Source organism: Thamnophis sirtalis, unplaced genomic scaffold (assembly GCF_051295495.1).
Source record: "Thamnophis sirtalis isolate CommonGarterSnake01/CBP01778 unplaced genomic scaffold, rThaSir2_p1.2 scaffold_5, whole genome shotgun sequence".
NCBI classification, from domain to species: Eukaryota; Metazoa; Chordata; class Lepidosauria; order Squamata; family Natricidae; genus Thamnophis; species Thamnophis sirtalis.
This window is the reverse complement of record NW_028261385.1, coordinates 96,239,335-96,266,270: the sequence shown is the minus strand read 5'-3', so window position 1 is coordinate 96,266,270 and position 26,936 is coordinate 96,239,335. Positions and strand designations below refer to the sequence as shown.

Genomic DNA, 26,936 nt, shown 5'->3' with positions numbered 1-26,936 from the left:
TAACATATGGGGTGCCACAGGGGTCGGTCTTGTCCCCCCTCCTATTTAACATATACATGAAACCGCTGGGCGAGATCATTCGGAGGCACGGGATAAAGTATCATCAATATGCGGACGATACACAACTGTATCTGTCCGCCCCGTGCCAACTCAATGAAGCGGACGTGATGAACCAGGGTCTGGAAGCTGTTAAAGACTGGATGAGAGCAAACAAACTGGTGCTCAACCCAGACAAGACCGAGTGGCTGTTGTGTTTTCCTCCCAATAATTTGACCACCGTACCATCAATCAGGCTGGGGGGACAAAACTTATACCCCTCAGATAGGGTCCGCAACTTGGGAGTCCTCCTGGATCCACAGCTGAGTTTTGATCACCACCTATCAGCTGTGACCAGGGGGGCATTTGCCCAGGTTCGCCTGGTGCGCCAGTTGCGGCCCTACCTGAATCGGGAGGCTCTCACGACAGTCACTCGAGCCCTTGTGATCTCTAAGCTGGAATACTGCAATGTGCTCTACATGGGGCTGCCCTTGAAGAGCACCCGGAGACTTCAGCTAGTACAGAACGCGGCCGCGCGAGTGATTGTGGGCGCACCTCGGTTCGCCCACATAACACCTATCCTCCGCGAGCTGCGCTGGCTACCTGTAGATCTCCGGGTGCAATTCAAGGTCTTACTTACCACCCATAAAGCGCTCCATGGTAGTGGATCTGACTATCTGAGAGACCGCCTCCTGCCAATAACCTCCCTGCGTCCCATCAGATCGCATAGAGCGGGCCTCCTCCGTATTCCATCCGCCAGTCAGTGCCGACTGGCGACCACCTGGAGGAGAGCCTTCTCAGTTGCTGCTCCGACGCTATGGAACAATCTCCCCGTGGAGATCCGTACCCTGACCACAGTCCAGGCCTTCCGCACAGCCCTCAAGACCTGGCTAGCCCGTCAGGCCTGGGGATAATTTTCTTGCCCCTCCCGAATGCTGAGTGAATGTTGTGTTTTAGCACTTTTTGTTATTTCACTTTTCTTTTGTTGTATTTTGTCTTTCACTCCCCTTCCCTCATTATTGTAAGCCGCCCTGAGTCCCCTCAGGGAAAAGGGCGGCCTATAAATGTTAAATAAAATACAAAAAAATAAAAAATAAATAAAATAAAATAAAAAAAATTAGAATTTTAAAAAATTGTTTAGCATTCTTGTGGCTATAAATTCAACTTATTCACGTGCCTCATCCAAGGAAGAATTCAACTTCTAAAGCAGATGAAGATTAAGAATCTTCATTGGAATTTACAGGTGAACAACACTTTTGACATTGCATGATTTCCCCCAAGTCTTCATGGGCGAACTTCAGAACTTCAGAATTTAGTTTTTGTTGTACGTATGATCTGCTTTTCCTCAGACAACTCTAACTCACTTAGATTTCCTCCTCATTTTGTCCCATAAGGACACTGTGATGAAAACTGATCTGAGAATAATTGGCTCAAATTGACTTTGTAAACTCTGTAGTTAATTCAAGATTTGGGCTAGTCCAGCATCTCAATCTTCAATTTAATCTCATCAATAAAATGCTCATGGCCTCCATATGCATATAGTTGCTGTAGTTGTAAATTCTGAAACTGGACAAAAGGTTGGATTAATTGATCTCCAGGATCCCTTCTAATGTATAATTCCATGACTGAACCTCAAAATGTTTTCCTCCATATTCATGTTATGCTTTGATATAATCTCTAATGTTACACTAGTCTAAGGGGGGGGGGGGGAACTGTGGAACAGCACAATGAAATGTTGCAGAATAGATCATTAACTTTCTTAGATATTGCTTTTGGGTGGAGAAGTGATGTTAAATTTACTCTGTACAAATCACGTTCCGTTTAACTGTTACCTGTGGAAGATTACACTCCTTTATCCAGAATGTTGTCTTCCTTTTCCTATTTGCTAAGAGAATGGGGATTTCTTGAATTAAGATAATACAACTGTGACAAACAGGAGAGTTACTACACTTGGTTTTTTAGGGTTTAGGAGTAGATTTTGCAAAACCCTGAATATTAAGAGATTGTGGGCTGTTTCAGAACTTTGGCTCTGTGTGGCAAAGAAGAATCCCTGTAAAATGAAGCAGGTTGAACCAGGAAGGTTTTACAAGTGATGCTTCATAATATTGTAGAAAGGGAGGGTGTAAAAAAGAAGTAGATCTTACTTTATAAAATATTTGGATAGTAAGTATGTTGGGTGGGAGGAGGAAGAAGAATTGAACCAGCTGACTAAGAGATTTACTGTTTAATCACAGGAATAATTCAATGTATCTCAATCAAAGGGTTCTTCCTCAAACCAAGTTAAAATAGTTAAAATTCTTGAACTAACAGAAAACTATACTGGCAAAAAATATGTAGTCTCCACTGGGAATCCTCATCAATACCAGCCATGATGATCCTCTTATGTGTGGAATGCAGGGCTCATTAAAGAAAGAAACAAATAGATTTCTCCAACTTTTCTTCTCTTCAATAAAATATTATCAGTCATGGGAAAACATCCACTATCTATTCTCCTTGACGTGGGATAGTGTTGGGGGCTAGAGAGGAGGAGGTTTTTGACAGATGGAAAGATTGGTGGGCATAGCTTATTGTGCAAGTTCATGCTGGAGTGGCACTAATGGCTTATGTGAAACATTCATTATAGTTAGGCTATAAACTATAGGATTTTGGGGAAATTCTTCATGCAATCCTGAAATACCATATTTTTCAGAGTATAAGATGCACCTTTTTCCTTCAAAAAAAGAATGAAAATCTGGGTGCATCTTATACACTGAATACAGCATTTTTGGCCTCCCTAAACCCTGCCCCCTTCTCAAAAATGGCTGTGCGTAGCCTTTAGGAGGCTTCCAGAATGCTCCTGAGGGCTGCGGAGGGCAGAAAGGAGTGAAAAATGGACCATTTTTTGCTCGTTTTTGCCCCCCCCCCCAACCCCTGGGAGCACTCTGTAAGCCTCCTAAAGGCTATGGATGCCCTTTTTAAATGAAAAACAGCCCTGTTTTCATGACAATGGCCCATTTTTTGCTCATTTTTGCCCTCCCCACAGCTCCGAGGAGCACTCTACAAGCCTCCTAAATGCTATGCATGCCCCCCCCCCTTTTTTTTTTAACCAAAAATGGGCCCATTTTTGGAGGTCTGCAGAGTGCAGAAACTGGTTTTTTTAAAAAAAATTGCCTCTTCAAAATCTTGGTGTGTCTTATTCTCCGAAAAGTATGGTAGCGCTGCCTATAGTACTACTAAACATATTTTCCTTAATAAAGGAAGAGGTAAAGCTTCCATGGAAATGATGCATGGTTATCAGTTCCAGACACTATATTTTACTCAGTTATCTAGAACACTATTGTTCACAACAATTAAACTCACTGGTAGCTTCAGATTATACAACAGGGATTTTGTATGTTTGATTTTGTTCCAAAATTAAATATTCTGTTCTGCTACTCTTGTCCCCAGTTTGGGTCTGAGCCTGGTGCCAAGGCCGATGAAGTATACCAGACACGAGGTGTAGGTTTTGTTTTGCTTTTTATTGGAGTGCTCCAAGAAAAGGGGTCTTGGCCAAAATGCCAAGAATCCCAAACCATAGAATTTAGAAAACTTTATACATTTTCACTAAAGCAGAAAGCGGAATAAGGCAGCATATATAAGAAATATCATCTAATAAACATTTTAGTAATGATCTAACAATTATTCTATTGGTCTCTAGCTATCCATGTTCTAAGCCTTGGCCAACGAATGCTTCAGGAGTTACCTAATACACATTATATTGACTCTATGCCATCTATATCCCTAATGTCTAGCTGAGGTCTGCAAGACCTCTTTGTTACTTTTATCAGCTTTCTAACCACCCAGAATTGTTACAAGCTTTTCACTTGCATATTCCCTATGAATAAGCATTCTTTGTTCTTGCCAAACAGACTCCACAATTATACACTTCCTGGTTTACTTTCAAGTGTATGCCATAACCTTGCTTTGTTTTAGCAGAAAGCCCATGACTAGTATCCTATGAATCCCATTTTCATGCAGAGCTTTTGTAATGGTAAAGTCATTCACACTGACTTTAGCTCACATGAGAGAAGCCAGCAGTTTCTGGATGTTTTGTGTTTGTGTGATTTCTGTGATTTGCAACAGTGGTGGGATTCAAAATTTTTTACTACTGGTTCTGTGGGCACGGCTTGGTGGACATGGTGTGGCTGGGTAGGCATGGCTTGGTGCGTGTCGCATGGCTTGATGTGGCAAGGGAAGGTTACTGCAAAATCCCCATTCCCTCCTAATCAGCTGGGACTCAGGAGACAGAGAATAGATGCGGGCAGGGGCAGTCAGAGGTGGTATTTACCGGTTCTCTGAACTACTCAAAATTTCAGCTACTGGTTCTCCAGAACTGGTCAGAATCTGCTGAATACCACCTCTGGTCTGCAATCTTGGAAGGATTCCAACAGGTTGGATGGCTACCTGTGGGAGGATTTACTATTGTCCCAAATCGTCTCCATATCAAGACTGATTATCCATAAATGAATTTGAATCAAGTATGACCAGCCTGTAAAATCTCCAATATGAGACTTTAACTGTGGAGAAAGAAACCATAGTTTGTGAAATTTATCTAGGATTTATCTGGTTCTTGTCAGTTCTCACATAACTGGCCACAGTTACTCCTTTAATTGGGAGGGATGCAGTGTTTCAGTGGCTAAGAGGCTGAGCTTGTTGATCAGAAAAGTCAGCAGTTTAGCTGTTCGAATCCCTAGTGCCATGTAATGGAGTGAGCTTCTGCCAACCTAGCAGTTCAAAAGCATGTAAAAATGCAAGTAGAAAAGTAGGAACCACTTTGGTGGGGAGGTAACAGCACTCTGTGTGCCGAGGTGGCGCAGTGATTAGGGTGCAGGCCACTTCAACTGACTGTTATCTGCAGTTCAGCGGTTCTAATCTCACCGGCTCAAGGTTGACTCAGCCTTCCATCCTTCCGAGGTGGGTAAAATGAGGACCCAGACTGTGGGGGCGATATGCTGACTCTGTAAACCACTTAGAGAGGGCTGAAAGCCCTATGAAGCGGTATATGTCTAACTGCTACTGCTATTCACCGTTTAGTCATGCCGGCCACATGACCACAGAGACATCTTCGGACAGCGCTGACTCTTCAGCTTAGAAACACAGATGGGCACTGCCCCCTAGAATTGGGAACAGCTAGCACGCATGTGTGGCGGAACCTTTACCTTTACTCCTTTAATTGATGACAGCAGTATGGTTGCAGCAAATAACAGGACTTAGATGTTTCAGGATCAAGGAGAAGTTTATTTGGCAGTCAGGTTCAGAAAAGCTAGTCAAAGCAAGCATGTAACTTCTGAACAACTCTTCTAATGGAGGCACACATTCTTATACTTTGTCAAAAGCAGCGCAACATGGAACACTTAACCCATTTCTGATTGGTTACTGTCTTGTTTCCCCTTTTGTATGGGCCGCAGGTATTCGAGCATGGAGCTCTAGTCTTATAATGGCTACGTGGCTTTCTGAGAACTTTAGCTGAACTTTGTGGTTTTGTGAGAACTTTAGCTGAACTCTGCGGTTTTGGCATTCACACTTCTTGTTCTTCCGCAAGCTTCAAACTTGGTCTTTTACTTTATAATAACAAGATGAAAGGGGCCCTAAGAGGCTATCCAGCCTGACCCCATATGTTCACTCTTAATGTCCAAATCTCACTTTATGTCCTACTTTAGTATGATGCAATTATCTTTTTTCATACTGGGACATCACATGTTTGATCACTTGGTTTATGAAGTAAATGAAACAAATCCCATACTTGGTTGTTCTTAGTACACTTAAATTTATTTTATATATCAAAGCTCTGATAATATTAATTTTTAAAATATGCAAAAGTTTAGAAAATCTGGAGGAAGAAAATATATATTTTTACTCAGCACTATATCAAATATATCGCTAACTTTTTCTTATTTATCTTTAATGTATTTCACTGTTTTTTAAATTAATTTTAATTTTAAAATACTTATTGTGGCCTGTTCTGTTCTGCTATTTTTCCCAATATTCATATTAAAAAGGAAGGTGCTTTAACACCTGTATGGGCCTTATTCCAGGTAGCAATAATGTGCCATTGAATATTCTAGGGAGCATCTGGAAAATGGAAAACTAGCTCAAATATAAAGTTCCTGAATGAATGGAGCATAATTTTAATCTGGAACAGCGATGTCTCTCTTTTTTCAGCTCTCTGAATATCTTATTAAAAAGTTGTATTTCCCAAACAGCCATTTTTGGCATAATTGCTTACTTCCATTTGCTCTGATGCACAAAAACCCCTCAGACAATCTCTCTAAATAGCTCTACACCACAGCTACAGATATTCACCACTATTGCAAATCTCTCTAAAATCAGATATATTTTTATATCTTTCGCAAACATCCTTTTTCCCCAAAAAAGTCAAGTTATAGGCTTTTCTTCTATGAAATCAAAACTTAAAGAAATACAGTTTTAAAACATGCACACTGGGGAGGAGAGAGGGAGGGAGGGAGGGAGGGAGGGAGGGAAGGAGAGGGAGAGAGATATATATTTTGTTTTGTTTGTTAGATCAGATTAATCTGTTTATTTATTTAAGCCTGGGCTGCCTGTTTGGCTTTATGGTTTACCTTGTTTTACGGGAGGTTTTCTAGCAGGGGATGTATATCATCAAGAGTCCACTAGAGTTGAATATAATAAATTTAAATTATATTAAATATAATTTAGTTATATTTAGATGTGATTGAAATTGCTGGAAGCTTTGTGGCCTGATGATTGCTTTATTTTGACTTATGTATGTTAATGATGAGGCTGAAAAATTGTAAGAAAGTTTCAGCATTTGATAACTGGCCTTTCTTTTGGAAGAATAACATCTTCAATTTCCTTTTATTTTTATTTTCTTTGCCATCATAAACTTTAAAATGATGAAGTAAAAAGTGTTCCCAGCTCCACGGGGCAGTTTTTGGGAAATGTCTCTCATCTCATTCATAAACACTCACACCCACAAATGTACCAAAAGAAGAAAAAAATAGAAGAAATGTAATGCTGCTCAAATTTATTCAAAGGAAAGCATTGCAAAGCTTTAAAAAGTCAATCTATATCAGGGTCATTCATTGGACTGTGCCAGAAGCAAAAGGTTATCTTCTAGGTATCTTGTAAAGATCATCTCGGCAAGATCTACAACAACAACAACAACAAAAATAGATTGTTATGTATTATTTCAGAACTCCTCCCTTTATGAATAGACTAAGTATTGCCTGCTGTATTCATAAGTTAGTTGTCACAGCTCCAGAATAACTTATTCTCTTTGGTTGTAAACTAGTCCTTCACTTTTAGAAGGGTTCTAAAGGGTTCTAAAAGGACTGGGGTTCTTGGAATTACCAGGGTTTTTATTTTTCAGTTGGTTTCTGCAATTTTAAGCCCCCCACCCAATCTACAGAAGAGCCAAGTTGGCTTTTGTAAACAGGTCTTTGATGCTTCTTGGGCAAGATGGCTTCATCCAAAGCTTTCATTCTTTTGGTAAGGAGCAGAACTGATGTAATCATTTATCTTTCACAGAGTGATCCTAGATGGCCCACAGCAACCAGTAAAAACAAACACCCAGAGTGGTATTCAGCTGGTTTGGACCAGTTTGGACGGACAAGTAGCAGCAATTTTAACTAGTTCACCAAATTAATAAATACAACCTCTGGCTGGGCCCACCCTCATCCCCTGCTTGACGCTCGATGCTCACCCCGTCCCCACGTGCTATATATGTTCCCTTCGCCATGCGGTCCAGCAAATCACCTCACCAGTCACCTTGCCCAAAGGCTTGGTTCAAGCTGGCAAAGAGGCGATGGCTGGGAGGCTTTTTGCAAAGAAAAAGAGAGGCAGCAGCTGCAAGCATCTCACGATAAGGGGGGCAAGATGTGGACTGGTGGAGAGCCGAGCAGCAATGGCTCAGTGGTGACAGGTCAGTCCTGGCTTGCCTTCCCTGGCAGCCAACCATGGGAGGAAGGTAAGGTCACAGTGTGGGATGAAGAAACAGGTTGCAATAGCTGTAAGTTCAATTTTCTTTTCCTACCGGGTTCTGTGCGCGTGGCTTTGTGGATGGGTCATATGACTGTGCAGGCATGGCCAACTCAATGTCACTCACAGCAAATGCTGCCCCACCAAGCCACGCCCACTAAGGCATGCCCACAGAACTGGTAGGAAAAGTTTTTGAATACCACCACTACAAAAATCACAATCGCCACCAGCATACTCATAATGCTAATTCCTTGATTCCATCCCACCCTAGCCAACTACCTAAGAAAATAACCAGTTTTTCCTCTAGAAAGTAACTAGATCAGTCATCATGAAATGCTAGCAGGAGTAGCCCACAATGTATTGCCCTCTGAGGTGAAATATCTCAACAGTACATACCTGTCAATAGATTTCACTTAGCTGGAGGTGGTGGTGGAGGTGGTGGTGGAGGTGGTGGCGGAGGTGGTGGTGGCGGAGGTGGTGGCGGAGGTGGTGGCGGAGGTGGTGGCGGAGGTGGTGGCGGAGGTGGAGGGGGTGGGGGAGGGGGTGGTGGGACAGCTGCTAGAGCCTTTATTAAGGCCTCAATTAAATCTTTGGTTAAAATATCTGGAGGACGAGATGGATATCTCCGTCTTTCATGGCTTCCACTTTCACTACTACTACTACTGGCCTGTGAGAGGAAGAGAAGAATGAGAAAGACATCAGGTTAAAATGAGCAAATGTAATTAATGTTACAATTATTTTAAAATATGTCATTTATTGTGATATAATTGCAGTCAATCAAATGTGGTATTTACAGAACTGACTCCCCAAGTCAAATCAAGCCAGTCATCAGCAAACATTGCATCCCATCACAAGAGCACCAAGCATTTTGATTGCTTTCAGCCAGGTATCCAGAAGAACATGTAAAAAAATCTGGATCCCAGTTTTCGGTTGGTTTGGAAGGTGATGGGATTGTGGAAACTGATCTTCCTAGTAGGCTGCTAAGGACATCATCCTCAGATCCACCTTTGGAAATTTTATCAACAAGAAATACTAACTTTGAAACATCCACAGTAGATCAGTGTATTTCAGCATTGTTTGAAGATATGTGGACTTCAACTCCCAGAATTTCCTAGCAAGTCATTGCCACACATCTTACAGTTGCCAAGTTGAGAAACGCTGCTCCATGCTAATGAGAAGGAGAATCTAGTTCAACTCTGCAAGTGATGAACTTGCTATATGAACTCAACATTGCTTCTTTCTCCCTTTCTCTATCTATCCAATTGCTTCATCCCAGCCTCCTTTTGCAGTGTGGAATAATAATGCTGACTTCCCTCACTGAATCTTCAGGCAAAAATCTTGAAAAAAATAATGCTCTGCCCAATCTATTCCATACATACCACACGACCCCCTGACCCTCAAACATTTGCAGTTTTCAAGCATTAAATGAATCCTAGATATTTTTATCATGCGATCACAATCCTTAATGTGTACCTCAAGAGGGAGAATGATGGCCAAAAGACAGGCAAAAACAATCAGAAACTTCATTTTGTTGGATAAATCTGTAAGAACAATTAGTTTTTATTTATTAACGATTAGTTAGCTGAACATCAAGTTAATTCATGGTGATCAAGAAAATTCTGTTGGTCTCCAAATGACTATTATAACTCTGTCCTACCATGAGGTGAATATCTGGAATTTTGCTTCCCAAATATCATGGCACTAATGATACCTGCACAAATGCTATGCAATTGTGTTCAAGAAAGTAAATATAAATGTGTGGATTTCTAATGAATATCAATGATTTTTTTAAAAATATCTTTCAGCATTTTAAAATGTGTTAATTATTTTAAAAGCAAATATAAACATTGGCCCTTCCATTGGCTATATCAGAGTCTAAACTGAATATTCTGATTTATATTTAAGAGGAAAAGACACTAGAGACATTAATGATCTTGAACAATGCAGATCCATTACAATTTTGATACTACACCCTTCCAAAACTTTTGGAGAGAATCGTCTGAGTGGCTACATTCAGTCTATTAACCCCCTTCCTTCATAAAAAACAACAACTGAATCTCCAACAGATAGAGAAGACCATGGGAGCTCTCTGACTCCTTTATCCCCGAGCTTTACCTGAATGTTGGCATGGAAAATAAACTATTAATAGAAAAAATATTGGTATTTCCTAGAGCAATGGGTCTGCCCTGAATTTGGAATTAAATGGGAAGGAATGTATCTTTCTAATACATGAAACCTTTGCTTCAGGAGAACATGAGTTTGATTTCATTTGCTCTGACAAAACAGGGGAGGAAAAGAAGGAAAGGAAATAGGAGAGGACAAAGGCCCTACTCGGCTAAAAGCATTGATGACTCTTTGATCATTTTAAAATGAATAATGTCTTATAAGAGCAGATCAAAATATTATAAGAAGCAGTACTATATAAAGAATGTAGCCATGGATAAATTGAGTTCAGTGAAAGGATCAAGCCTGTGTTGCTATTTCTACATTCCACACTGACTCAAATTATCTCAAAACTATCAAAATTGAAAGCAAATATTTATGCAGTTCTTCATATCTGTTTGCCAAATAATAGCATTAAAACAAATATATTCTGACTTACCTTTTCTTTGCAATGCAGTTTCTGTTCTGCTCTCTCTGAGTGATGTTCTGAGGTGTAATGGCAACACTTATATACACTCTGAAACTTCCTGGGATTAGGATGAACATCTAACCACACCATCTTCTGGGGCTGGAGGAATTTTGCCCTAATCACTCCCAAGTACACATGTAATCATCCTTTTAAAACCCATTTTGAAATCTTTTGTGGCTTCCAGAAGATGGTTTTGTGGCAAAGTTGAGCAAGTTACTTTAGAATTATCTCCTTGAGATTTGATGATGGTGGTCTAGCAACAGACCTAAAGAGTTTCTTTCAATACAAGTACCGTGTTTCCTCTTCAAAAAATGACCTACCCCAAAAATAAGGCCCAATCTGTGCTTTTACATGTGCACCTAATATAAGCCCCACCCCAAAAAATAAGCCCTAGTTAAGACCCCGGCAACTCCATCCCACCGTCTGGTTGTATGAGGTGGGGCAAGATAAATGAGTAAAAATCAAGTTGGGGTGGGGGATGGAGCTGTCCCAAGCACCCTGCACCCACTCACCCTAGGACCATTGTAGCCCAACTCCCATGCCCCAATACCTATAGGGCTACTGCCTGAATTTTTCTGCAGCCACTTGCTGCCAGGTGCCATATGGTGCATCATGCTGGTGACACTGCTCTTGACAGAATGCTTCACAGTAGCACTTATGCAATGAGCCATGCGGCCTCCTGCCACAAGCAGTGGCATCAGTGCGATGCACAGAAGAAATCAGGCAACATTGCAACAGGTGTTGGGGCCAGGCTGCGGTGGTCCTTAGGTGAATAGGTAAGATATCCCCCAATAACAAGACCTGGTGCTTATTTTGGGGCCCAAAAGCAAATAAGATCGGGTTTATTTTCAGGGAAACATGGTAAAGTTACCTTCAAGTCAAGCTGGGTTCATAATAACTCCATGGATCCATATTTTTTTCTAGTATTGACATGAAAATGCTCTGTCCTTTCTTTGTTCTGGATTTTTTTTCTCAATTTCCCAATTTAGTCTACAACCCTAGAGTTTCTTTAGACACTTTGTTTTATTTATAAATTTCTACACCACATATCTCACCTAAGTAACCCACAATTTTAGTTTGCTGTAAATGAAAAGGTATAAACAATTTGATTGTAGAAATACTTCCCTGTTGAGTTATGGATGTGCTTATTTCTTAGAAGTTTCTGACACCAGTTTATGACCTGTGTCCTTCACTAAGATTCTGGTTAATTAGGAATGTTCTGTGATTCAATCTAAGTCATGTTGTTATCCTGGCTTCGTAGAACTTCAGGGAACTTTTGCATTTAATCATATTTTTAGATTTGTTACTGAAATTGTTTTCACAGTCTTTTTTTTTTATATCCTCAGACCACAACTCCAATATGGTATGTTTTTTTAACAGCAATGAGGATGTAGAATATAAAGTTTATAAATCAATATGTTTATTTCTCATAAGCTCAACTTTCCAATTTCCCTGTCGAAGAAAAAAAGCAAGAAGAGAGAGAAAGAGAGAGAGAGAGAGAGAGATGACAGACAGACAGACAGACAGACAGACAGACCTTGTACAATATTAGATACAAGCAGAAATAGAAAATCAGTTTGACTGGGAGAAAAAAATACATACCTAGCTGGTTATGGATGATTCCAGTCTTCATTATCTGTCCCATGTTCTTTATTGTCAGTTTCTCCACAGTTGTTCTATATTTTGATAAGCTTAAATCTGCAAATCTGATTCACACACAAAGGCCTATTCAGTTAAGGTTCTGGCAGTGTGATCCAACAGGTAAGCCACAACTCTTGTGGATGCCGGAATTAAAAGTTTGATTCCTCATTAAGCTAAGCAGTTGTTTGGCTTATGTCAAAAAAGGAGTGACTGCTTCATATTGGACATGCTTAGTTTGGCTTATTTCTTTAGGGAATCATGTTGTTTTTCTAGTTTGTTTAGCATTCTTGCATTAATAAAAAACCTTTTCACTGGACTTGTCCTAGAAAGAATCTGGTTTCTGAGACAGATGCATCATCATCATTATCATCATTAAAGTTTCAGCATCATCAATGAAATGTACAATTGATCAAGATTTTTGACATTGCATAATCTCCCCCAGGTGTTCATAAGGTGAGCTCTGCTACAGAATTAATTTTTTGTTGCATGTGTGATCTGCTTTTCTTTAGACAACTCTAGCTCATTTACATGGGTTTTTCTCTCTCATTTTGTCCCACTATAGCACTGTAAGGGAAATTGGGCTGAGAGGAATTGACCCAAATTCCTAGCTTCAAACTCTGGAGGTTTTAGTCTCTTGAATTCTAGACCAGTATAAGGTGAAGGTAAAGGTTCCCCTTGCACATAGATGCTAGTTGTTCCCAACTCTAGGGGGCAATGCTCGTTTTCGTTTCAAAGCTGAAGAACCAGGGCTGTCCGAAAATGTCTCCATGGTCATGTGGCCAGCATGACTAAATGCTGAAGGTGCATGGAACACTGTTACCTTCCCACCAAAGGTGGTTCCTATTTTTCTACTTACATTTTTACATGCTTTCGAAATGCTAGGTGGGCAGAAGCTGGGACAAGTAACGGGAGCTCACTCTGTTACGCGGTACTAGGGATTCGAACTGCCGAATTGCTGACCTTTCTGATCGACAAGCTCAGCATCTTAGCCACTGTGCCCCACCTCCCTTAGACCATCATATCAATCTTCAATTAAATCTTGTTACCAGAATACTCATGCCCTTGATGTAGCAGAGGGGTGGCTAATTAATTAAGCACTCAACCCTTCCCTGGAGCAGCCTTTCCCAAAGAGTCGCACTGGGACTGTTGTGGAGAGGCAAATCAATGTAACCTATTCTGATGTCCTCAAACTCCATTTCTTCAACTCCTTGTTCTGCTCCAAGTGAGGTGTGAGCGCTGTGCAGGCACAGATAAACATTTGTTCACCTTGCCCTTTCTCACCCATTAATCAACTACACAGAACCAGACCCAACTCTACTTCTTCTCCTGTCTCCTGCGAGGTGCTTATTTAAATTTGATTTCTAATTTCTAAATGATGTCATAGATGTGGAACAGGGACAGTCAAGGGTTGGATGAGGTTTGGGGGCCATAAAGTGTGCAGATCTGACCTAGGATATGCGTCCTGTTATAGTAAATAGGGTGAAGGGCTGACTTAGGTGATCTCCAGAATTCATTCCAATCTATAATTCTTTGACTGAACGTCAAAAGTTTTCTTCTATATCCATGTTTTTCTTTGGTGTTTTTAAGGAGAAAGAAAACTGTATGTGTAACAGTGCAATGAAATGTTTCAGAGAAAATCATTGCCTTTCTTAGATATTCCTTTTAGGTGAAGAAGTGACATCATATGTACTCTGACCTTAATACAATTGTCTCAGAACTTTTGTTAGTCCATCACCTGTGGAGAATTAGGAAGATTATACTCCTTAATCTAGTATTTGCTCTGATTGACCCACCTCCGTTATCTATTTGCTAAGAGAATGGAGCATTCTTGAATTAAGATGATAAAATTGTGGGAAGCCACAGTTTTTACACTTGAGGTTTTAGGGCTTAGGGTTGGATTTTGCTAAACCCTGAATTTTGTGGGCTGTTCCACATTTGCAGCTCATTATGGCAAAGAAAAATCAATGCAAAATGAAGCAGATTAAACCAGGAAGGTTTGACAAGTTCTGTGGTGCTTGGCAATGTTGCAGAAAGGGAAATAAATATAAATATAAATATAAATATGTTGTCTTTCCACCAAATCTATATACAGCTGCCAAGAAAGCCAACACAGTTCTAGGCTGCATTAACAAAGGGATAGAATCAAGATCACCTGAAGTGTTAATACCACTTTAAAATGTCTTGGTAAGGCCACATTTGGAATACTTTATCAAGTTTTGGTTGCCATGATGTAAAAAAGATGTTGAGACTCTAGAAAGAATGCAGAGAAGAGCAACAAAGGTGATTAGAGGCCTGGAGGCTAAAACATATAAAGAACGGTTGCTGGAATTGGGTATGTCTAGTTTGATGAAAAGAAGGGCTGTGACATGATAGCCATGATATCTCAGTGGTTGCCACAATGAAGAGGGAGTCAAGCTATTCTCTTAAGGACTTGAAGAAGCAATGGATGGAAACTAATCAAGGAGAGAAGCAACTTAGAACTGAGGAGAAATTTCCTGACAATTAGAACAATTAACCAGTGGAACAACTTGCCTCCAGAAGTTGTGAATCCTCCAACACTGGAAGATTTTAAGAAGAAATTGGACAACCATTTCTCTGAAATGGTACAGGGTTTCCTCCCTGAGCAGGGGGTTGGACTAGAAGACCTCCAGGTCCCCTCCAATTCTGTTATTCTATTCTATTCTATTCTATTCTATTCTATATGGTATAGTCAGAATTGACTGAAGAGTTTTATTGATCTGACCATCTGGGGTGACAGTGTTTCATGTAACTGAGTGAAATACAGATTTTTGTTTAGAACAGTGCATCATTTCCACAGAAGCTCTTACTTCATCAAGTCCTTCTAGTCCTCTCAGACTTTGGAAGTCCAAACAAGTCTACCTTCCTCTGAGAATTGAAGGGAATTGCAGAATCACAGTTCTAATGTGTAATATTGAAATAGTTATAATTTCTAAATATTGTTCTCATTTATTTTTAACCCTCTGCATGGTTTATGACATCAATGTTACTTTGAAAATGCTCATTCTGATCCATTCCATTATTCTCTGACATTTGCATTCTTGTTTTTCTTTTCAAAAGGGAAAGCTGAGAGTACTGCTAAGTCATTTTTGCCCACCAACATCTACCCATGGCAAGAAGAGGCCTAATAAAATGTTATTTTCTGTTACATTCTTAATCTTCATTTTATTTCCAACCAATACATAAGAGAATATAAATGAGTCCTTAGCTGTATCATCATTCAAGAAATTTTTTGCATCAAGAAGACAAAAGGTGACAACATTTTTGCCATGAATACTTTCAGAGGTATTTCCAGGATCCAAGTATTTCTTTAAAAATCACAAAAAAATACTAGTCCCTTTCCTTAATGTCCACAAAAGGACATCACTCTTGGCTGGCATTGAGCCTAAGCAAGGTAAGGATTCCCAGTGCAAAGGGCACATTTTCCACCAGTATAGTTTTCTGCTAGTTTGAGAATTTTAACTTGGTTATGAGGAGGAGATTTGAGAGACATTGAATTATTCCTTGATTATCTTACAAAGAAAAATATATATCTTTTTCGAAACCACACTTTCTGCAACATTATGAAAGAGCACATCACTTGTAAAAACCTTCCTGGTTCAATCTGCTTCATTTTGCAGGGATTCTTCTTTGTCACACTGAGATGCAAATCTGAAACACAATCCCTTAAGATTCAGGGTTTAGCTAAATCTAGTCCTAAATCCTAAAAACACAAGTGTAGAAATTCTTTTGTTTCCCACAGTTTGATAATCTTAATTCAACAAGGCTCCATTCTCTTACCAAATAGGAAAAGGAAGACCAAGTACTGGATTAAGCAGTATAATCTTCCTAATTCTTCACAGTTGATGTACAAACAAAACTTCTGAGACCTTTTTATCAAGTACAGAATAAGTCTGATGTCACTTCTCCACCCAAAAGCAATATCTAAGAAAGATGACATTTCATTGCACTGATGCTCATACACTTTCCCCCCTCCAAACTAGAGTCAAGTTAGACATAATAACAAAACACAACATGAATATGGAGTGGGGGGAGAAAATGAGGTTCAGTCATAGAATTATACTTTGGAAGGGTTTCTGAAGGTCAACAAATTCAACTTTTTGTCCATTTCAGAATTTACTACTGCCGCCACCATAGGCATTTCAAGTCCAGGAGCATTTTAGTGATGTGATTGAGATGCTAGACTAGGACTTGAAAAACTCAATTCCCCATTTGTCTTCAGAGTTTACAGAGTGGATATGAGCCAATTAACGTCAGATCAGTTTCCCTCACAGTGTTGTTATGGGGAAAAATGAGGAGAAAATCCCATGTAAGTGAGCTAGAGGTGGTTGAGGAAAATCAGATCATACATGTAACAAAAGTTGAATTCTGAAGCAAAGCTCATGTAATGAGGACATTGGGGACATCATGCATTGTCAAAAATCTTGGTCAACTGTAGTTTCCACTGAAGGAAATGGATGAAGTCAGAAGCCAGATTGTTCCTCAGACTGAAAAGAGGAATTTTATAATCATAAGAATCTTAAATAATCCAGAAAAACAGCCAGATACTCTGAAGAAAAGATCCAAGATAAGCACAAGCTCTAACATACGGCATTAACTCATTTTCAAGATAAACCAAACTACTCGCTGAGCTTAATGAGGAATTAATGCTTTAGTTCCTTGATCCTCCATATTTATGACTTACCTGGTGGATCACAGTTCTGGGGCCTTAACTAAACAATCCTCTTTGTATGAACCAATCTTGTAGATTTAGGCTTACTAAAATGAGGCACAATAGGGAAACAAAATGATAATAAAGAACAGACAGATAATGAAGATTAGAATGGGGCAGTGAAACCAAAGCTGTTATTCAGATTTTCTTTTTTGTTGTTAATAATTTTTATTGAATGCTTTAATCTTTAAAAACAGAAAGAAAAACACCACAAGAACAAACAAAACACAAAACATACATAACAATATAAAGTAATTATACAGCCTCCTGTATCGGCTTTCTTGTTTAGCCTTTATAATTCTCCAGTCTGCATTGCCTTCCTATTGCTTTTACTTTGTCCTATAATATAACAACAGTAGTGCTAACACTTATAATAATATTTATTATTTATATCACCATATATTTACATTCTCTATTTTCTGTTTTGGCTTCTGTTTTCTAGCCACTTATAAATTTTATTCCATATTTTATAAAAATCCGATTCTTCTCTTTCTTTTAGTTCTAGTGTCATTTTGTCCATCTCTGCACATTCGAGTACTTTTCTAATTATTGTTTCATCTGTGGGTGTATTGATTTTTTCCCAGTTTTGTGCAAAAGCAATCCTGGCTGCAGTGAGTATGTCAATGATTATGTATTGAGATTGTTCATCCATTTTTTGGTCTAATAGTCCTAATCAATGTTTCCTCTAAGCTGCGTGGCCGCACACATAACAAGAAAACACCACACAGAAGTTTCAAACTGCTGTGCAATGTTTTTTAATGTCTTAAAATATGACTATATTTTATATAGTCATAAATATCTTCCCTCCCTCCCTCCCTTCACTCTCTGCACTGAACTCTCTCCTCCATCTAGTGATTGGTGAAATCAAGGAAGACCCTACCCGGAGACCGATGACGCTGCAGAAAGGAAAATTCCCATTGGTCCTCTGGGGCTTCATCGGCTCCTGGGAAAATGCGATTTGCTGGTTGTAGGCTGCATTTCTCTGCACATCTGGGGTTTCTCAGGCATTGCGTCATCTGAAGCCCCATTCTGGGCTCGGCAGTATTTCTGTGATTCCTTCGCTTTGCGGAAAGAGGGAAGCAGCATGGAGTTGGACTGCCTGAGCCAAAGGGATCCACAGGATCTTGAGACTTAGTTTTTGAGCAGTACCAATCCATTCCACTCTTTCCTTTCCCTTTCGGTCCTTCTTCTATCTTCCTTTCCTTTTCCTTTCTTTTTTCCTTTCCTTTCTCTTTTCCTTTCTCCTTTCCTTTCCTTATTTCCTTTTCCCTTTTTTCTTTTCCCTTCCCTTCCCGTCTTCATCCTTTCCTTTCTTCTTTCCCATTTCCTTTCCTTTTTCCTTTCCTTCTTTTCCATTTCCTTTCCTTTTCCTTTCCTTTTTCCTTTCCTTCAGTCAGATCTGACTCTTAGGGGTTTTGTGGGCCAAGTCTCTCTACTTCTTACTATCTTGCACTGCTTCTTTGAGATTTTTCTATGCTCTGGCTGGTGTCAGCTTTAATGGGGTCCAGCCATCATGTTCTTTGGCATCATGTTCTGGTTTATTTGCTTTCAGTAAATACCACTCCATTTGTTTTCCACATATCATGTTCTGAATAATAGAGTGAATGAATGCTCAGACTTGAAAAAGCCATCGTCTGAGCAGTGAAGCTCACTGACACCAAGTAGATCAATTTCTGATCTGATCATTTCTCATTTGACAATTTCTGATTTACCCTGATTCATTCCTCTGACATTCCATGTGGCTATTCAATATATCTCTGCACAATGCCACTCAGCAACTAGGATTCCTCTTGTCTTATATGACATGTTTGAAACCCTTTCCATAGAATTTACTTGATGAGTACTTTGTGGAGTAGATCGCCTGTAGCTCACTTTTTGGCAGCTGCCAGGGATACCAACTGCTATGTCCCTTGTTACCCCAGGTGACAACCCATCCAATATGGGATTCCTTTTTTGTTGTCTCATCATGATTAATGCATTGTGGATATTCTTAGTCTGGCTCCTCAGTTAAGACCTGTCTGAAACGGTAGCGGAAAATACAGGTGGGCCCGCCATGGCTCTATGCCATCCTATTTAGGCATGTTTTTGAGGCCAGGTGCATTCGTGGAAGGCACTCTTGCAAGCAAAGCACATATGTGAAGCATGCAAGCGCATGCGGGGTGAACCAGTGATAACAAAATGTGAAACCTAATGCTGCTTTCTACCTTAACAGAACCCACAAGCCTCTCACAGAGTATTCATGGAGGGGATGTAAACCAATTAAGAATGTGAAAACAGTTACACAAAAAGTCTAAAGTGTTTAACTCCAAAACGTCCTTAAAGCTTTATGAAAGGCAGGATAACAATATGACTTAGAATAAATCACACACAATTTCTACTTAACCAGACTCTTAATTAAAGACACACATTATAAACTAGTACCACGAGATTCTAAGAAAGGACACCAAGCATAACTGAAGAGGGAAGGAGGTACAGAACCAAATGGCTTATGAAGTTTGCTTTCACCACAGAGTAAAATTGTGAGTAACATAGGTGATATCTGTGATGTAGAAATGTAATAATAAGTAAAATAAAATGACATTCTGGAACATATTGGACTGGAGAGTCTGAAGAAATTCTAGGGTTATAGACTAAATTGGGAAAGTGAGAAAAAAAATCCAAAACAAAGAAATGGCAAAGCATTTTCATGTCAATATAGGAAAAGAATATATATTCATGGAGTCATTATGAAACCAGCTTGACTTGAAGGTAACTTTACTTGTATTCAAAGAAACCCTTTAAGTCTGTTGCTGCATCACTACCATCAACTCCTAACGAGAAATTTCTTGCCCAACTTTTCCACAGGACCATCTTCTGGAAGCCACAAAAGATTTCAAAACAGAGCAATTTTGAAGATTATTACATACATATTTGGAAGAGATCAGAGCGAAAGTCTTCTAACCACAGAAGATGTGTGGTTAGATGATCTACCTAATCCCAGGAAATCCCAGAGAATATATAAGCATTGCCACTTCACTTTAGAACATTGCTCAGTGCGGAACAAAAACTTCATTGCAAAGAAAAAGGTAAGTCCGAATATATTTGTTTTAATGCTTCTTCAACTATTATTTGGCAAACAGAATTACTGATATGAAGAGCTGCATAAATATCGGCTCGTGAACTTTGATCATTTTGAGATACTTTTAAATGAATGAGGGATATAGAAATAGCCACACCTGCTTAACCTGTTCACTAAAATCAATTTACTTCTAGCAGGGGTGTCATCACGTTGTCGTAACATGAAATATCACAACTTTTTTCCCTTTCACTAAACTGGGGTTTGGGGTAGCCAGCATGTGACGCCTCCAGCTTGTGGGTCATGAGTTTGACACCCCTGACTTATAGCTACTTTGCACCCCAGTTTTTAAAATTGCATTGCTTCTTGTATTATTTTGGTCATATAAGAAATATAATATTCATTTTAAAGTGGTCAAATAGCCAGTCATGTTTTTAGAAGAGCAGGCTCTTTGCCCTTCCTTATTTTATTTCCCGCTTTTCTTCCCCTGCTTTGTCAGAGCAAGTCAAAATCAGCTTCAGCTTCTAGATAGCAAATGTTTCATGTATGGGAAGATTATATTCCTTCACATTTACATTCCAAATTCAGGAGCTCAGACATATTGTCATAGGACCATAGGAGAGTACTGTTTATTTATTTATTTAATTTAACTCTTCTTTTTACCATGATGAATAGAGGAACATTGAAGTATTTACATAAAATAGTAATACTTTTTCTATTATATTTCCAATGGCCATAGTCAGGTAAAGCTTCGGTATTAAGAAGTCAGTCACTGAATCACCCATGCTCTTCTCTGTCCACTGGAAATTCCATTGTTTTCTCATGAAGGAATAGAGTAGAGTAGAGTAGAGTAGAGTAGAGTAGAGTAGAGTAGAGTAGAGTAGAGTAGAGTAGAATAGAATAGAATAGAATAGAATAGAATAGAATAGAATAGAATAGAATAGAATAGAATAGAATAGAATTCTTTATTGGCCACGTGTGAGTGGACACATAAGGAATTTGTCTTTGGTGCATATGCTCTCAGTGTACATAAATAAAAATAAAATAGAATACATTCATCAAGAATCATAAGATACAACACTTAATGATAGCCATAGGTTGTGACTTATGTCACAACCTGTGACATATCACTATGATCACTATCATTTATAATCTATAACATATCACTATATTAGATATGTCATATGTCTATGACATGCCACTATGACTTATAATCACTATTACTTACTGATAGTCATAGGTATGAAGAGGCTCCATATCCTGAATGCAGCCACTCAGAGGATTGTGCCCAAAAGCTTTGGAAGGATATAATCTCAAAAGTGTAATGAATCCACATTGTTTGAGATCATTAATGTCTCAGTGTATTTTTCTCTTAAATATAAATCAGAAGATTCAGTTTGGACTCTCATACAGCCAATGGGAGGGGCCAATGTTCGCTTTAAAATAATTAGAATGTTTTCCAGAGAAAGGCTTTTTTTATCATTGATATTCATTAGAAATGAACACATAATTATATCACTGTCTTAAACACAATTGGATAGAGCCTTGAGATCTGGGAAACAAAATTCCAGATGCCCATCTCATGGTAGAGTTCTAAATTTTTTCTTGAGGAGCATGAATTAACTTGGCATTCAGTTACCTAACTGTTAATAACTAATGATAAATTGTTCTTATAGGTTTATCCAACAAAATGAAGATTGTGGCCCTTCTTGCCTGTCTTTTGGTCATCATTGTTCCTTTTGAGGTATCCACATTATAGATTGTGATTGCATGTCAGAAATATGTAGGATTCATTTAATGCTTGAAAAACACACAAAGTTTGGGAGTCAGGAGACATGTGGTGCTTATGGAATGACTTGGGCAGAACAGTCATTTTCTCAAGACCCTTCAGTAATCAACATTATTATTTCACACTGCAAATAGAGGCTGGGGTGGAGGAATCCGAGAGACAGAGAGAGGGAAAGAAAAGAAATGTTCAGTCAATGTAGGAAGTTGTAGACCTTGCAGAGATTTCAACCAGAAGTTCAACCAGAAGTTCCTCATTAGCACGGAGCAGTGTGTCCCAACCTTGATACTTTAAGATGTGTGCATGGCTTACTAAGGAATTCTAGGAGTTGAAGTCCACAAATCTTACAGATGTCAAGGCTGAGAAACACTGACATACCGTAGAGGTTTCAAAGTAAGCATTTCCTGTTAAAAGTTTTCCAAAGGTGGATTTGGATCGATGTCTCTTGAAGACTTGGAAGGGAAGGTCAGCTTCTACAATCCCATGACCTACTAAGCCATCTTAAGAATGGGGAGCAGATTTTTCTTGTTGACTTCCAGATACATGGATAAAGGCAAACAAAATGCTTGCTTGAACTCTGGTGATGGGCTGCAATCTTTGATGATGGCTGGCTTGATTTGACTTGGGGAATCAGTTCTGTAAATAGAACTGGATGTGATGGAATGATTTCATAAAAAACAGTTATCATCTCAACTGAAATATTGTAAAATCATTATATCTACAACTTGTAATCTCATCTTTAATCTTTTTAATCTTATTTTTTCCCCTCATTTTTCCCTTCTCTTCCAGGCTCGCCCTAGAGAAATTGAAAGCAGTGAACAATGGCCATTCCCATTCAATCCATCAGATCCAAGCTACCCAACTCTGGGCAATCCACCTCAAAACCAACCTTTAAGTTCCAGTTTTTACTATCCAAAAGAGATAGTTGACCCTCTAATAATGGCTTTAATAAAACTAGTGTATAATGTTCCTGCTGGGCCTCCTAGACCCCCAGGGCCTCCCAGACCCCCAGGGTTTCCAGAGCCTTCAGGACCTTACAATCCTCCAGGGTTTCCCGGGCCTTTAGGACCTCCCAGAACTCCAGGGTTTCCAGGACGTTTAGGACCTCCCAGACTTCCAGGATTTCCAAGGCCTGCAGGGCTTCCCAGACCTCAAAGTCCTCCAGGGCCTGAGGGGCCTATGGTTCCTGTGTGGCCCATGGGTCCTGAGGGTCACCCTGGTCCCATATCTCCTGAGACTCCTCCACAACCCATAAGGCCTGAAAGCTTTCCATGGCCCATGAGTCCTGATAGCCACCCCCAAGACATGAGTCCTGAAGGCCCCATGGGGCCCATGAATTCTGAGAACCACCCTCCCATGGAGGCCATGTAAAGTGGAAGCAAAACCTGTGTTGTTGATTGGTAAGTCCTGTCATATCAGAAGGGAATATTCTTGAAGGCTACATTTTACTACCATTCCAAGATGGCCGATACTTTTAGCCTTCCTGAATGACAGGAAAGCTGTTACCTCAACCATTGGGCTAGGATGGAGTGGAATCAGAGAACTAACAATATGAATGGTTCTGGGACGTTGGAGTGTGCATGTTGGAGGGGGGGTTGGTGTTTTTGTTTTCCTTGCTGTAAGCCATCAAGGATCACTCTGTGAGAGATAGGTGGTTATATAAGTTATATACTGTACCAAGAGATCAAAATCTTTGACTGAAGCTATTTTCTACAAGAACCAGCAAACAATTTTTTACCATTTTCCCAGTTTGCTTCTAATGTAGGAGAGATGCTCAAACATTTTCAGATTGTAGAACCTTATTTTTTTTTTAAAAAAAAAAAACCTAATAATTTCCAGAACCTCTGTCAACCAGTGAAGGAAAAGGGAATATGTTGAAGCAAAGTTTGTGGTGTTCTTGATAGTATAGTTATACTTCATAACAAGAAGGCCTAAATCCTTAATAATATATTATATACTGGGTAATATTGTATAATATTGGGTAGTATATTATTTACTGTGTTCTATGTAATATATTATAGAAAATAAATACATCCACATTCACATAAAAGACATAACACAGCTACTCCATCCACCCAATTACCAGAACCCCAGTCATGTGATGAAGGCCTAGAGATGAAAAAGTGAATACGTTCAGTTAAAGTTGTGGTATCCTTGATAGTATAGTTTTATTTCATAACAAAAAGTCCTAACTCCTGGGTAATATATTATATACTGGGTAGTATTGTATAGTAATAGTAATGGGTACTATATTGTTTACTGTACTCTCTGTAATATATTATAGAAAATAAATAAATACTTTCCATTCACATAAAAGGCACAACACAGCTGCTCCATCCACATAACATTGGTAACATTGTTTCTGGCAACATTCCCACTTCTCTTGGCCCATGGCAAAGGAGCTTTACCCATTGAATGATATATAATCTTGCAGATGGACAACCAAGCTGATTTTGAGAAAAAGAGACATTGTGTTGAGTTATGGGAAACAGTTTTCATTTTTATGCCCTGTCATACCTCAGTCAAAGAAAAGGATTTTCAAAAGGCCTGTGGAAATGAAGTGCACTGCAGTGTTGAACCACTCCTCATTTTGGGCTCATTTCACCTCTCATTCAACGGATCAGGTAGCTGGAAGAGTTTTCTGGGAAATGAGCTTCACAAAATGAAAATGTGAAGCAGGGCCATCAGATGGACAATGGCAGAACAAAATGACAAATCAGAGTCTGGCATTGGGGCAAACCTGATCGTCTCTTGCTGGTGGTTAGAGAAGATGCTATGGGGCCACTGATCCTTGTTCCTGTGGCCAGGAGCAGAGTGGATTCTTAATCCCTTGGTGTTCTGAATCAAAGAGGAGAAATGGAGAGAAAGAAGGAGTTACCCTTTGAGTGAGGGCCTAAATCTGCTTTCCAAATAGAATTGAATTGAATTGAATTGCTTTATTTGTATGCCGCCCTTTTCCCTGGGGGGACTCAGGGCGGCTCACAATTCAGGGGGAGGGGGGACAAACAAGTTACAAACATAAAGACAATACATCATTAAAAACGCAACAGTCATCCTATTCGAGTGGGGTTGAGGTCTCTAGCCCCAGGCCTGTCGGGACAGCCAGGTTTTAAGGGCTATACGGAAGGTCTGGAGGGTGGTGAGGGTACGAATCTCCACGGGGAGTTCATTCCAGAGGGTCGGAGCAGCCACCGAGAAGGCTCTCCTCCGGGTAGTTGCCAGCCGACATTGGCCGGCTGATGGAATTTGGAGGAGGCCTAATCTATGGGATCTTATTGGCCTAGTGGAGGTAATTGGCAGTAGGCGGTCTCTCAAGTACCCAGATCCAATACCATGAAGGGCTTTGTAGGTAACAACTAGCACCTTGAAGCGCACCCGGAGATCAACAGGCAGCCAGTGCAGCTCGCGGAGGATAGGTGTTACGTGGGTGAAACGAGGCGCACCCACGATCGCTCGCGCAGCTGCATTCTGCACCAGCTGAAGTCTCCGAATACTCTTCAAGGGCAGCCCCATGTAGAGCACATTGCAGTACTCCAGCCTAGAGGTCACAAGGGCACGAGTGACTGTTGTGAGAGCCTCCCGGTTCAGGTAGGGACGCAACTGGTGCACCAGGCGAACCTGGGCAAATGCCCCCCTGGTCACAGCTGACAAATGGTGTTCAAAAGTCAGCTGTGGGTCCAGGAGGACTCCCAAGTTGCGGACCCTATCTGAGGGGCGTATTATTTGACCCCTCAGCCTGAGAGATGGAACACTTGGCCAATTAGTGGGAGGGAAGCACAGCAGCCACTCGGTCTTATCTGGATTGAGTACAAGCTTGTTAACCCCCATCCAGTCTCTAACAGCTTCAAGGCCCTGGCTCATCACGTCCATCGCTTCATTGAGTTGGCACGGGGCGGACAGATACAACTGTGTATCGTCCGCATACTGGTGGTATTTTATCCCGTGCCGTCGGATGATCTCGCCCAGCGGTTTCATGTAGAATGTCTTTCAGGCACATTGAACCCATTGGGAATGGGGAATAAGTATAAGTTGAGAAAGGCTGCTAAGAACTAATGAACATAATTAATACCCTGTAGCATAATCAATGCTCTGTCACTCAAGGAATAATAACTAACTTAAGGGAACTCTTAGTCTAGTCATAAAGGTCTGAAATAATAATTCCTGATAATCTTTTTTCCCCTGTAGATTTTGTTGAGATGCTGTTTGCAAGAATCCTAGAAGACATTTGTTGTTTCTGGCACAGCTAAATGCATGACCCTGATTTGGACTGACCTTTTTAAAGCATTGCAAGGTGTTCCTTTAAATAAATTTGGCCAGCTTTATTTTTTTTCTTCTATATTTTTATTTATATTTGTGCATGTGTAAATGAGGATATGTATGTTTACAAATGAGATGGGAAACATTTGCTAAAGACTGGCCTTTGGTGCTGGGCGGAATGGATAATTGGCCACAGTCACTTGGCGCTGCTTACTTCACCCCAGTTCTCAGGCCCCAGCCAACCCTCCATGGGAGTTCATCCCTGGCTGCCCCTACTCCATAGCTCCTCCATTGCCACTCCTCCCCCATTACGCCTCAAATTCCATGTCGTCCCAGGAGATTGGCTGAGAGAATTAGCCATGGACAATTCACTGTGTGGCACAATTAGCTGTTTATTTTGGTGGCCAGTTCATGTGCCAAGGAGTATGACTCTGCCTTCCCATTGGATGTGACATGCAGAGAGGGTGCTGCATGGGTGGGTAGAGGCCTCTGGCACTGGGCTTTTTCAAAAAGCTCTGCCCTGGGAAACAGGGGACACAGTGGTCGCTGTGTGGGGAAATCAGGCTGCTCCTCCAACCAGTCATGCAATCCCAGAAGCTGCACAACACTTGGCCACTACCAAAAGAGAGGGCAATGGACTCCACCCTGCCTCCTCATCCCACTGCCTGCCCACTACCATGCAACCACATTGGACCCGGAGGGGAGAGTCTGCCCTGCGGAGCAGCTTCAGTCAGCTCCTGTATTGCCCAGCATCAGTGGCACTGCTGCAGTCCGATGACAGATGAAGCTCAGTTTTATGGCAGACCAGTCAGCTAGCCAGCCA

General features: G+C 40.3%; 1 protein-coding gene and 2 long non-coding RNA genes across 3 annotated transcripts; 1 reads left to right on the top strand and 2 right to left on the bottom strand.

The window, feature by feature from the left end:
• Window positions 1-7,045: 7,045 nt before the first annotated feature.
• On the bottom strand, window positions 7,046-8,485 carry LOC148045490 (uncharacterized). The gene is made up of 2 exons (XR_015696593.1): window positions 8,410-8,485; window positions 7,046-7,182 (listed from the first exon to the last, which is right to left on the bottom strand). It is a non-coding gene; the product is annotated as an uncharacterized LOC148045490 (long non-coding RNA).
• A 56-nt stretch (window positions 8,486-8,541) lies between these two features.
• On the bottom strand, window positions 8,542-10,662 carry LOC148045489 (uncharacterized). Its single transcript, XR_015696592.1, has 3 exons — window positions 10,616-10,662; window positions 9,487-9,554; window positions 8,542-8,680 (listed from the first exon to the last, which is right to left on the bottom strand). It is a non-coding gene; the product is annotated as an uncharacterized LOC148045489 (long non-coding RNA).
• An 11,098-nt stretch (window positions 10,663-21,760) lies between these two features.
• LOC148045488 (uncharacterized) lies at window positions 21,761-26,170 on the top strand. Its single transcript, XM_087715128.1, has 4 exons — window positions 21,761-21,814; window positions 22,646-22,941; window positions 23,005-23,256; window positions 26,042-26,170. The coding sequence occupies exons 1-3, from the start codon at window positions 21,761-21,763 to the stop codon at window positions 23,225-23,227; spliced, it is 573 nt and encodes a 190-aa protein (XP_087571254.1). The 3' UTR covers window positions 23,228-23,256; window positions 26,042-26,170.
• Window positions 26,171-26,936: the final 766 nt, after the last annotated feature.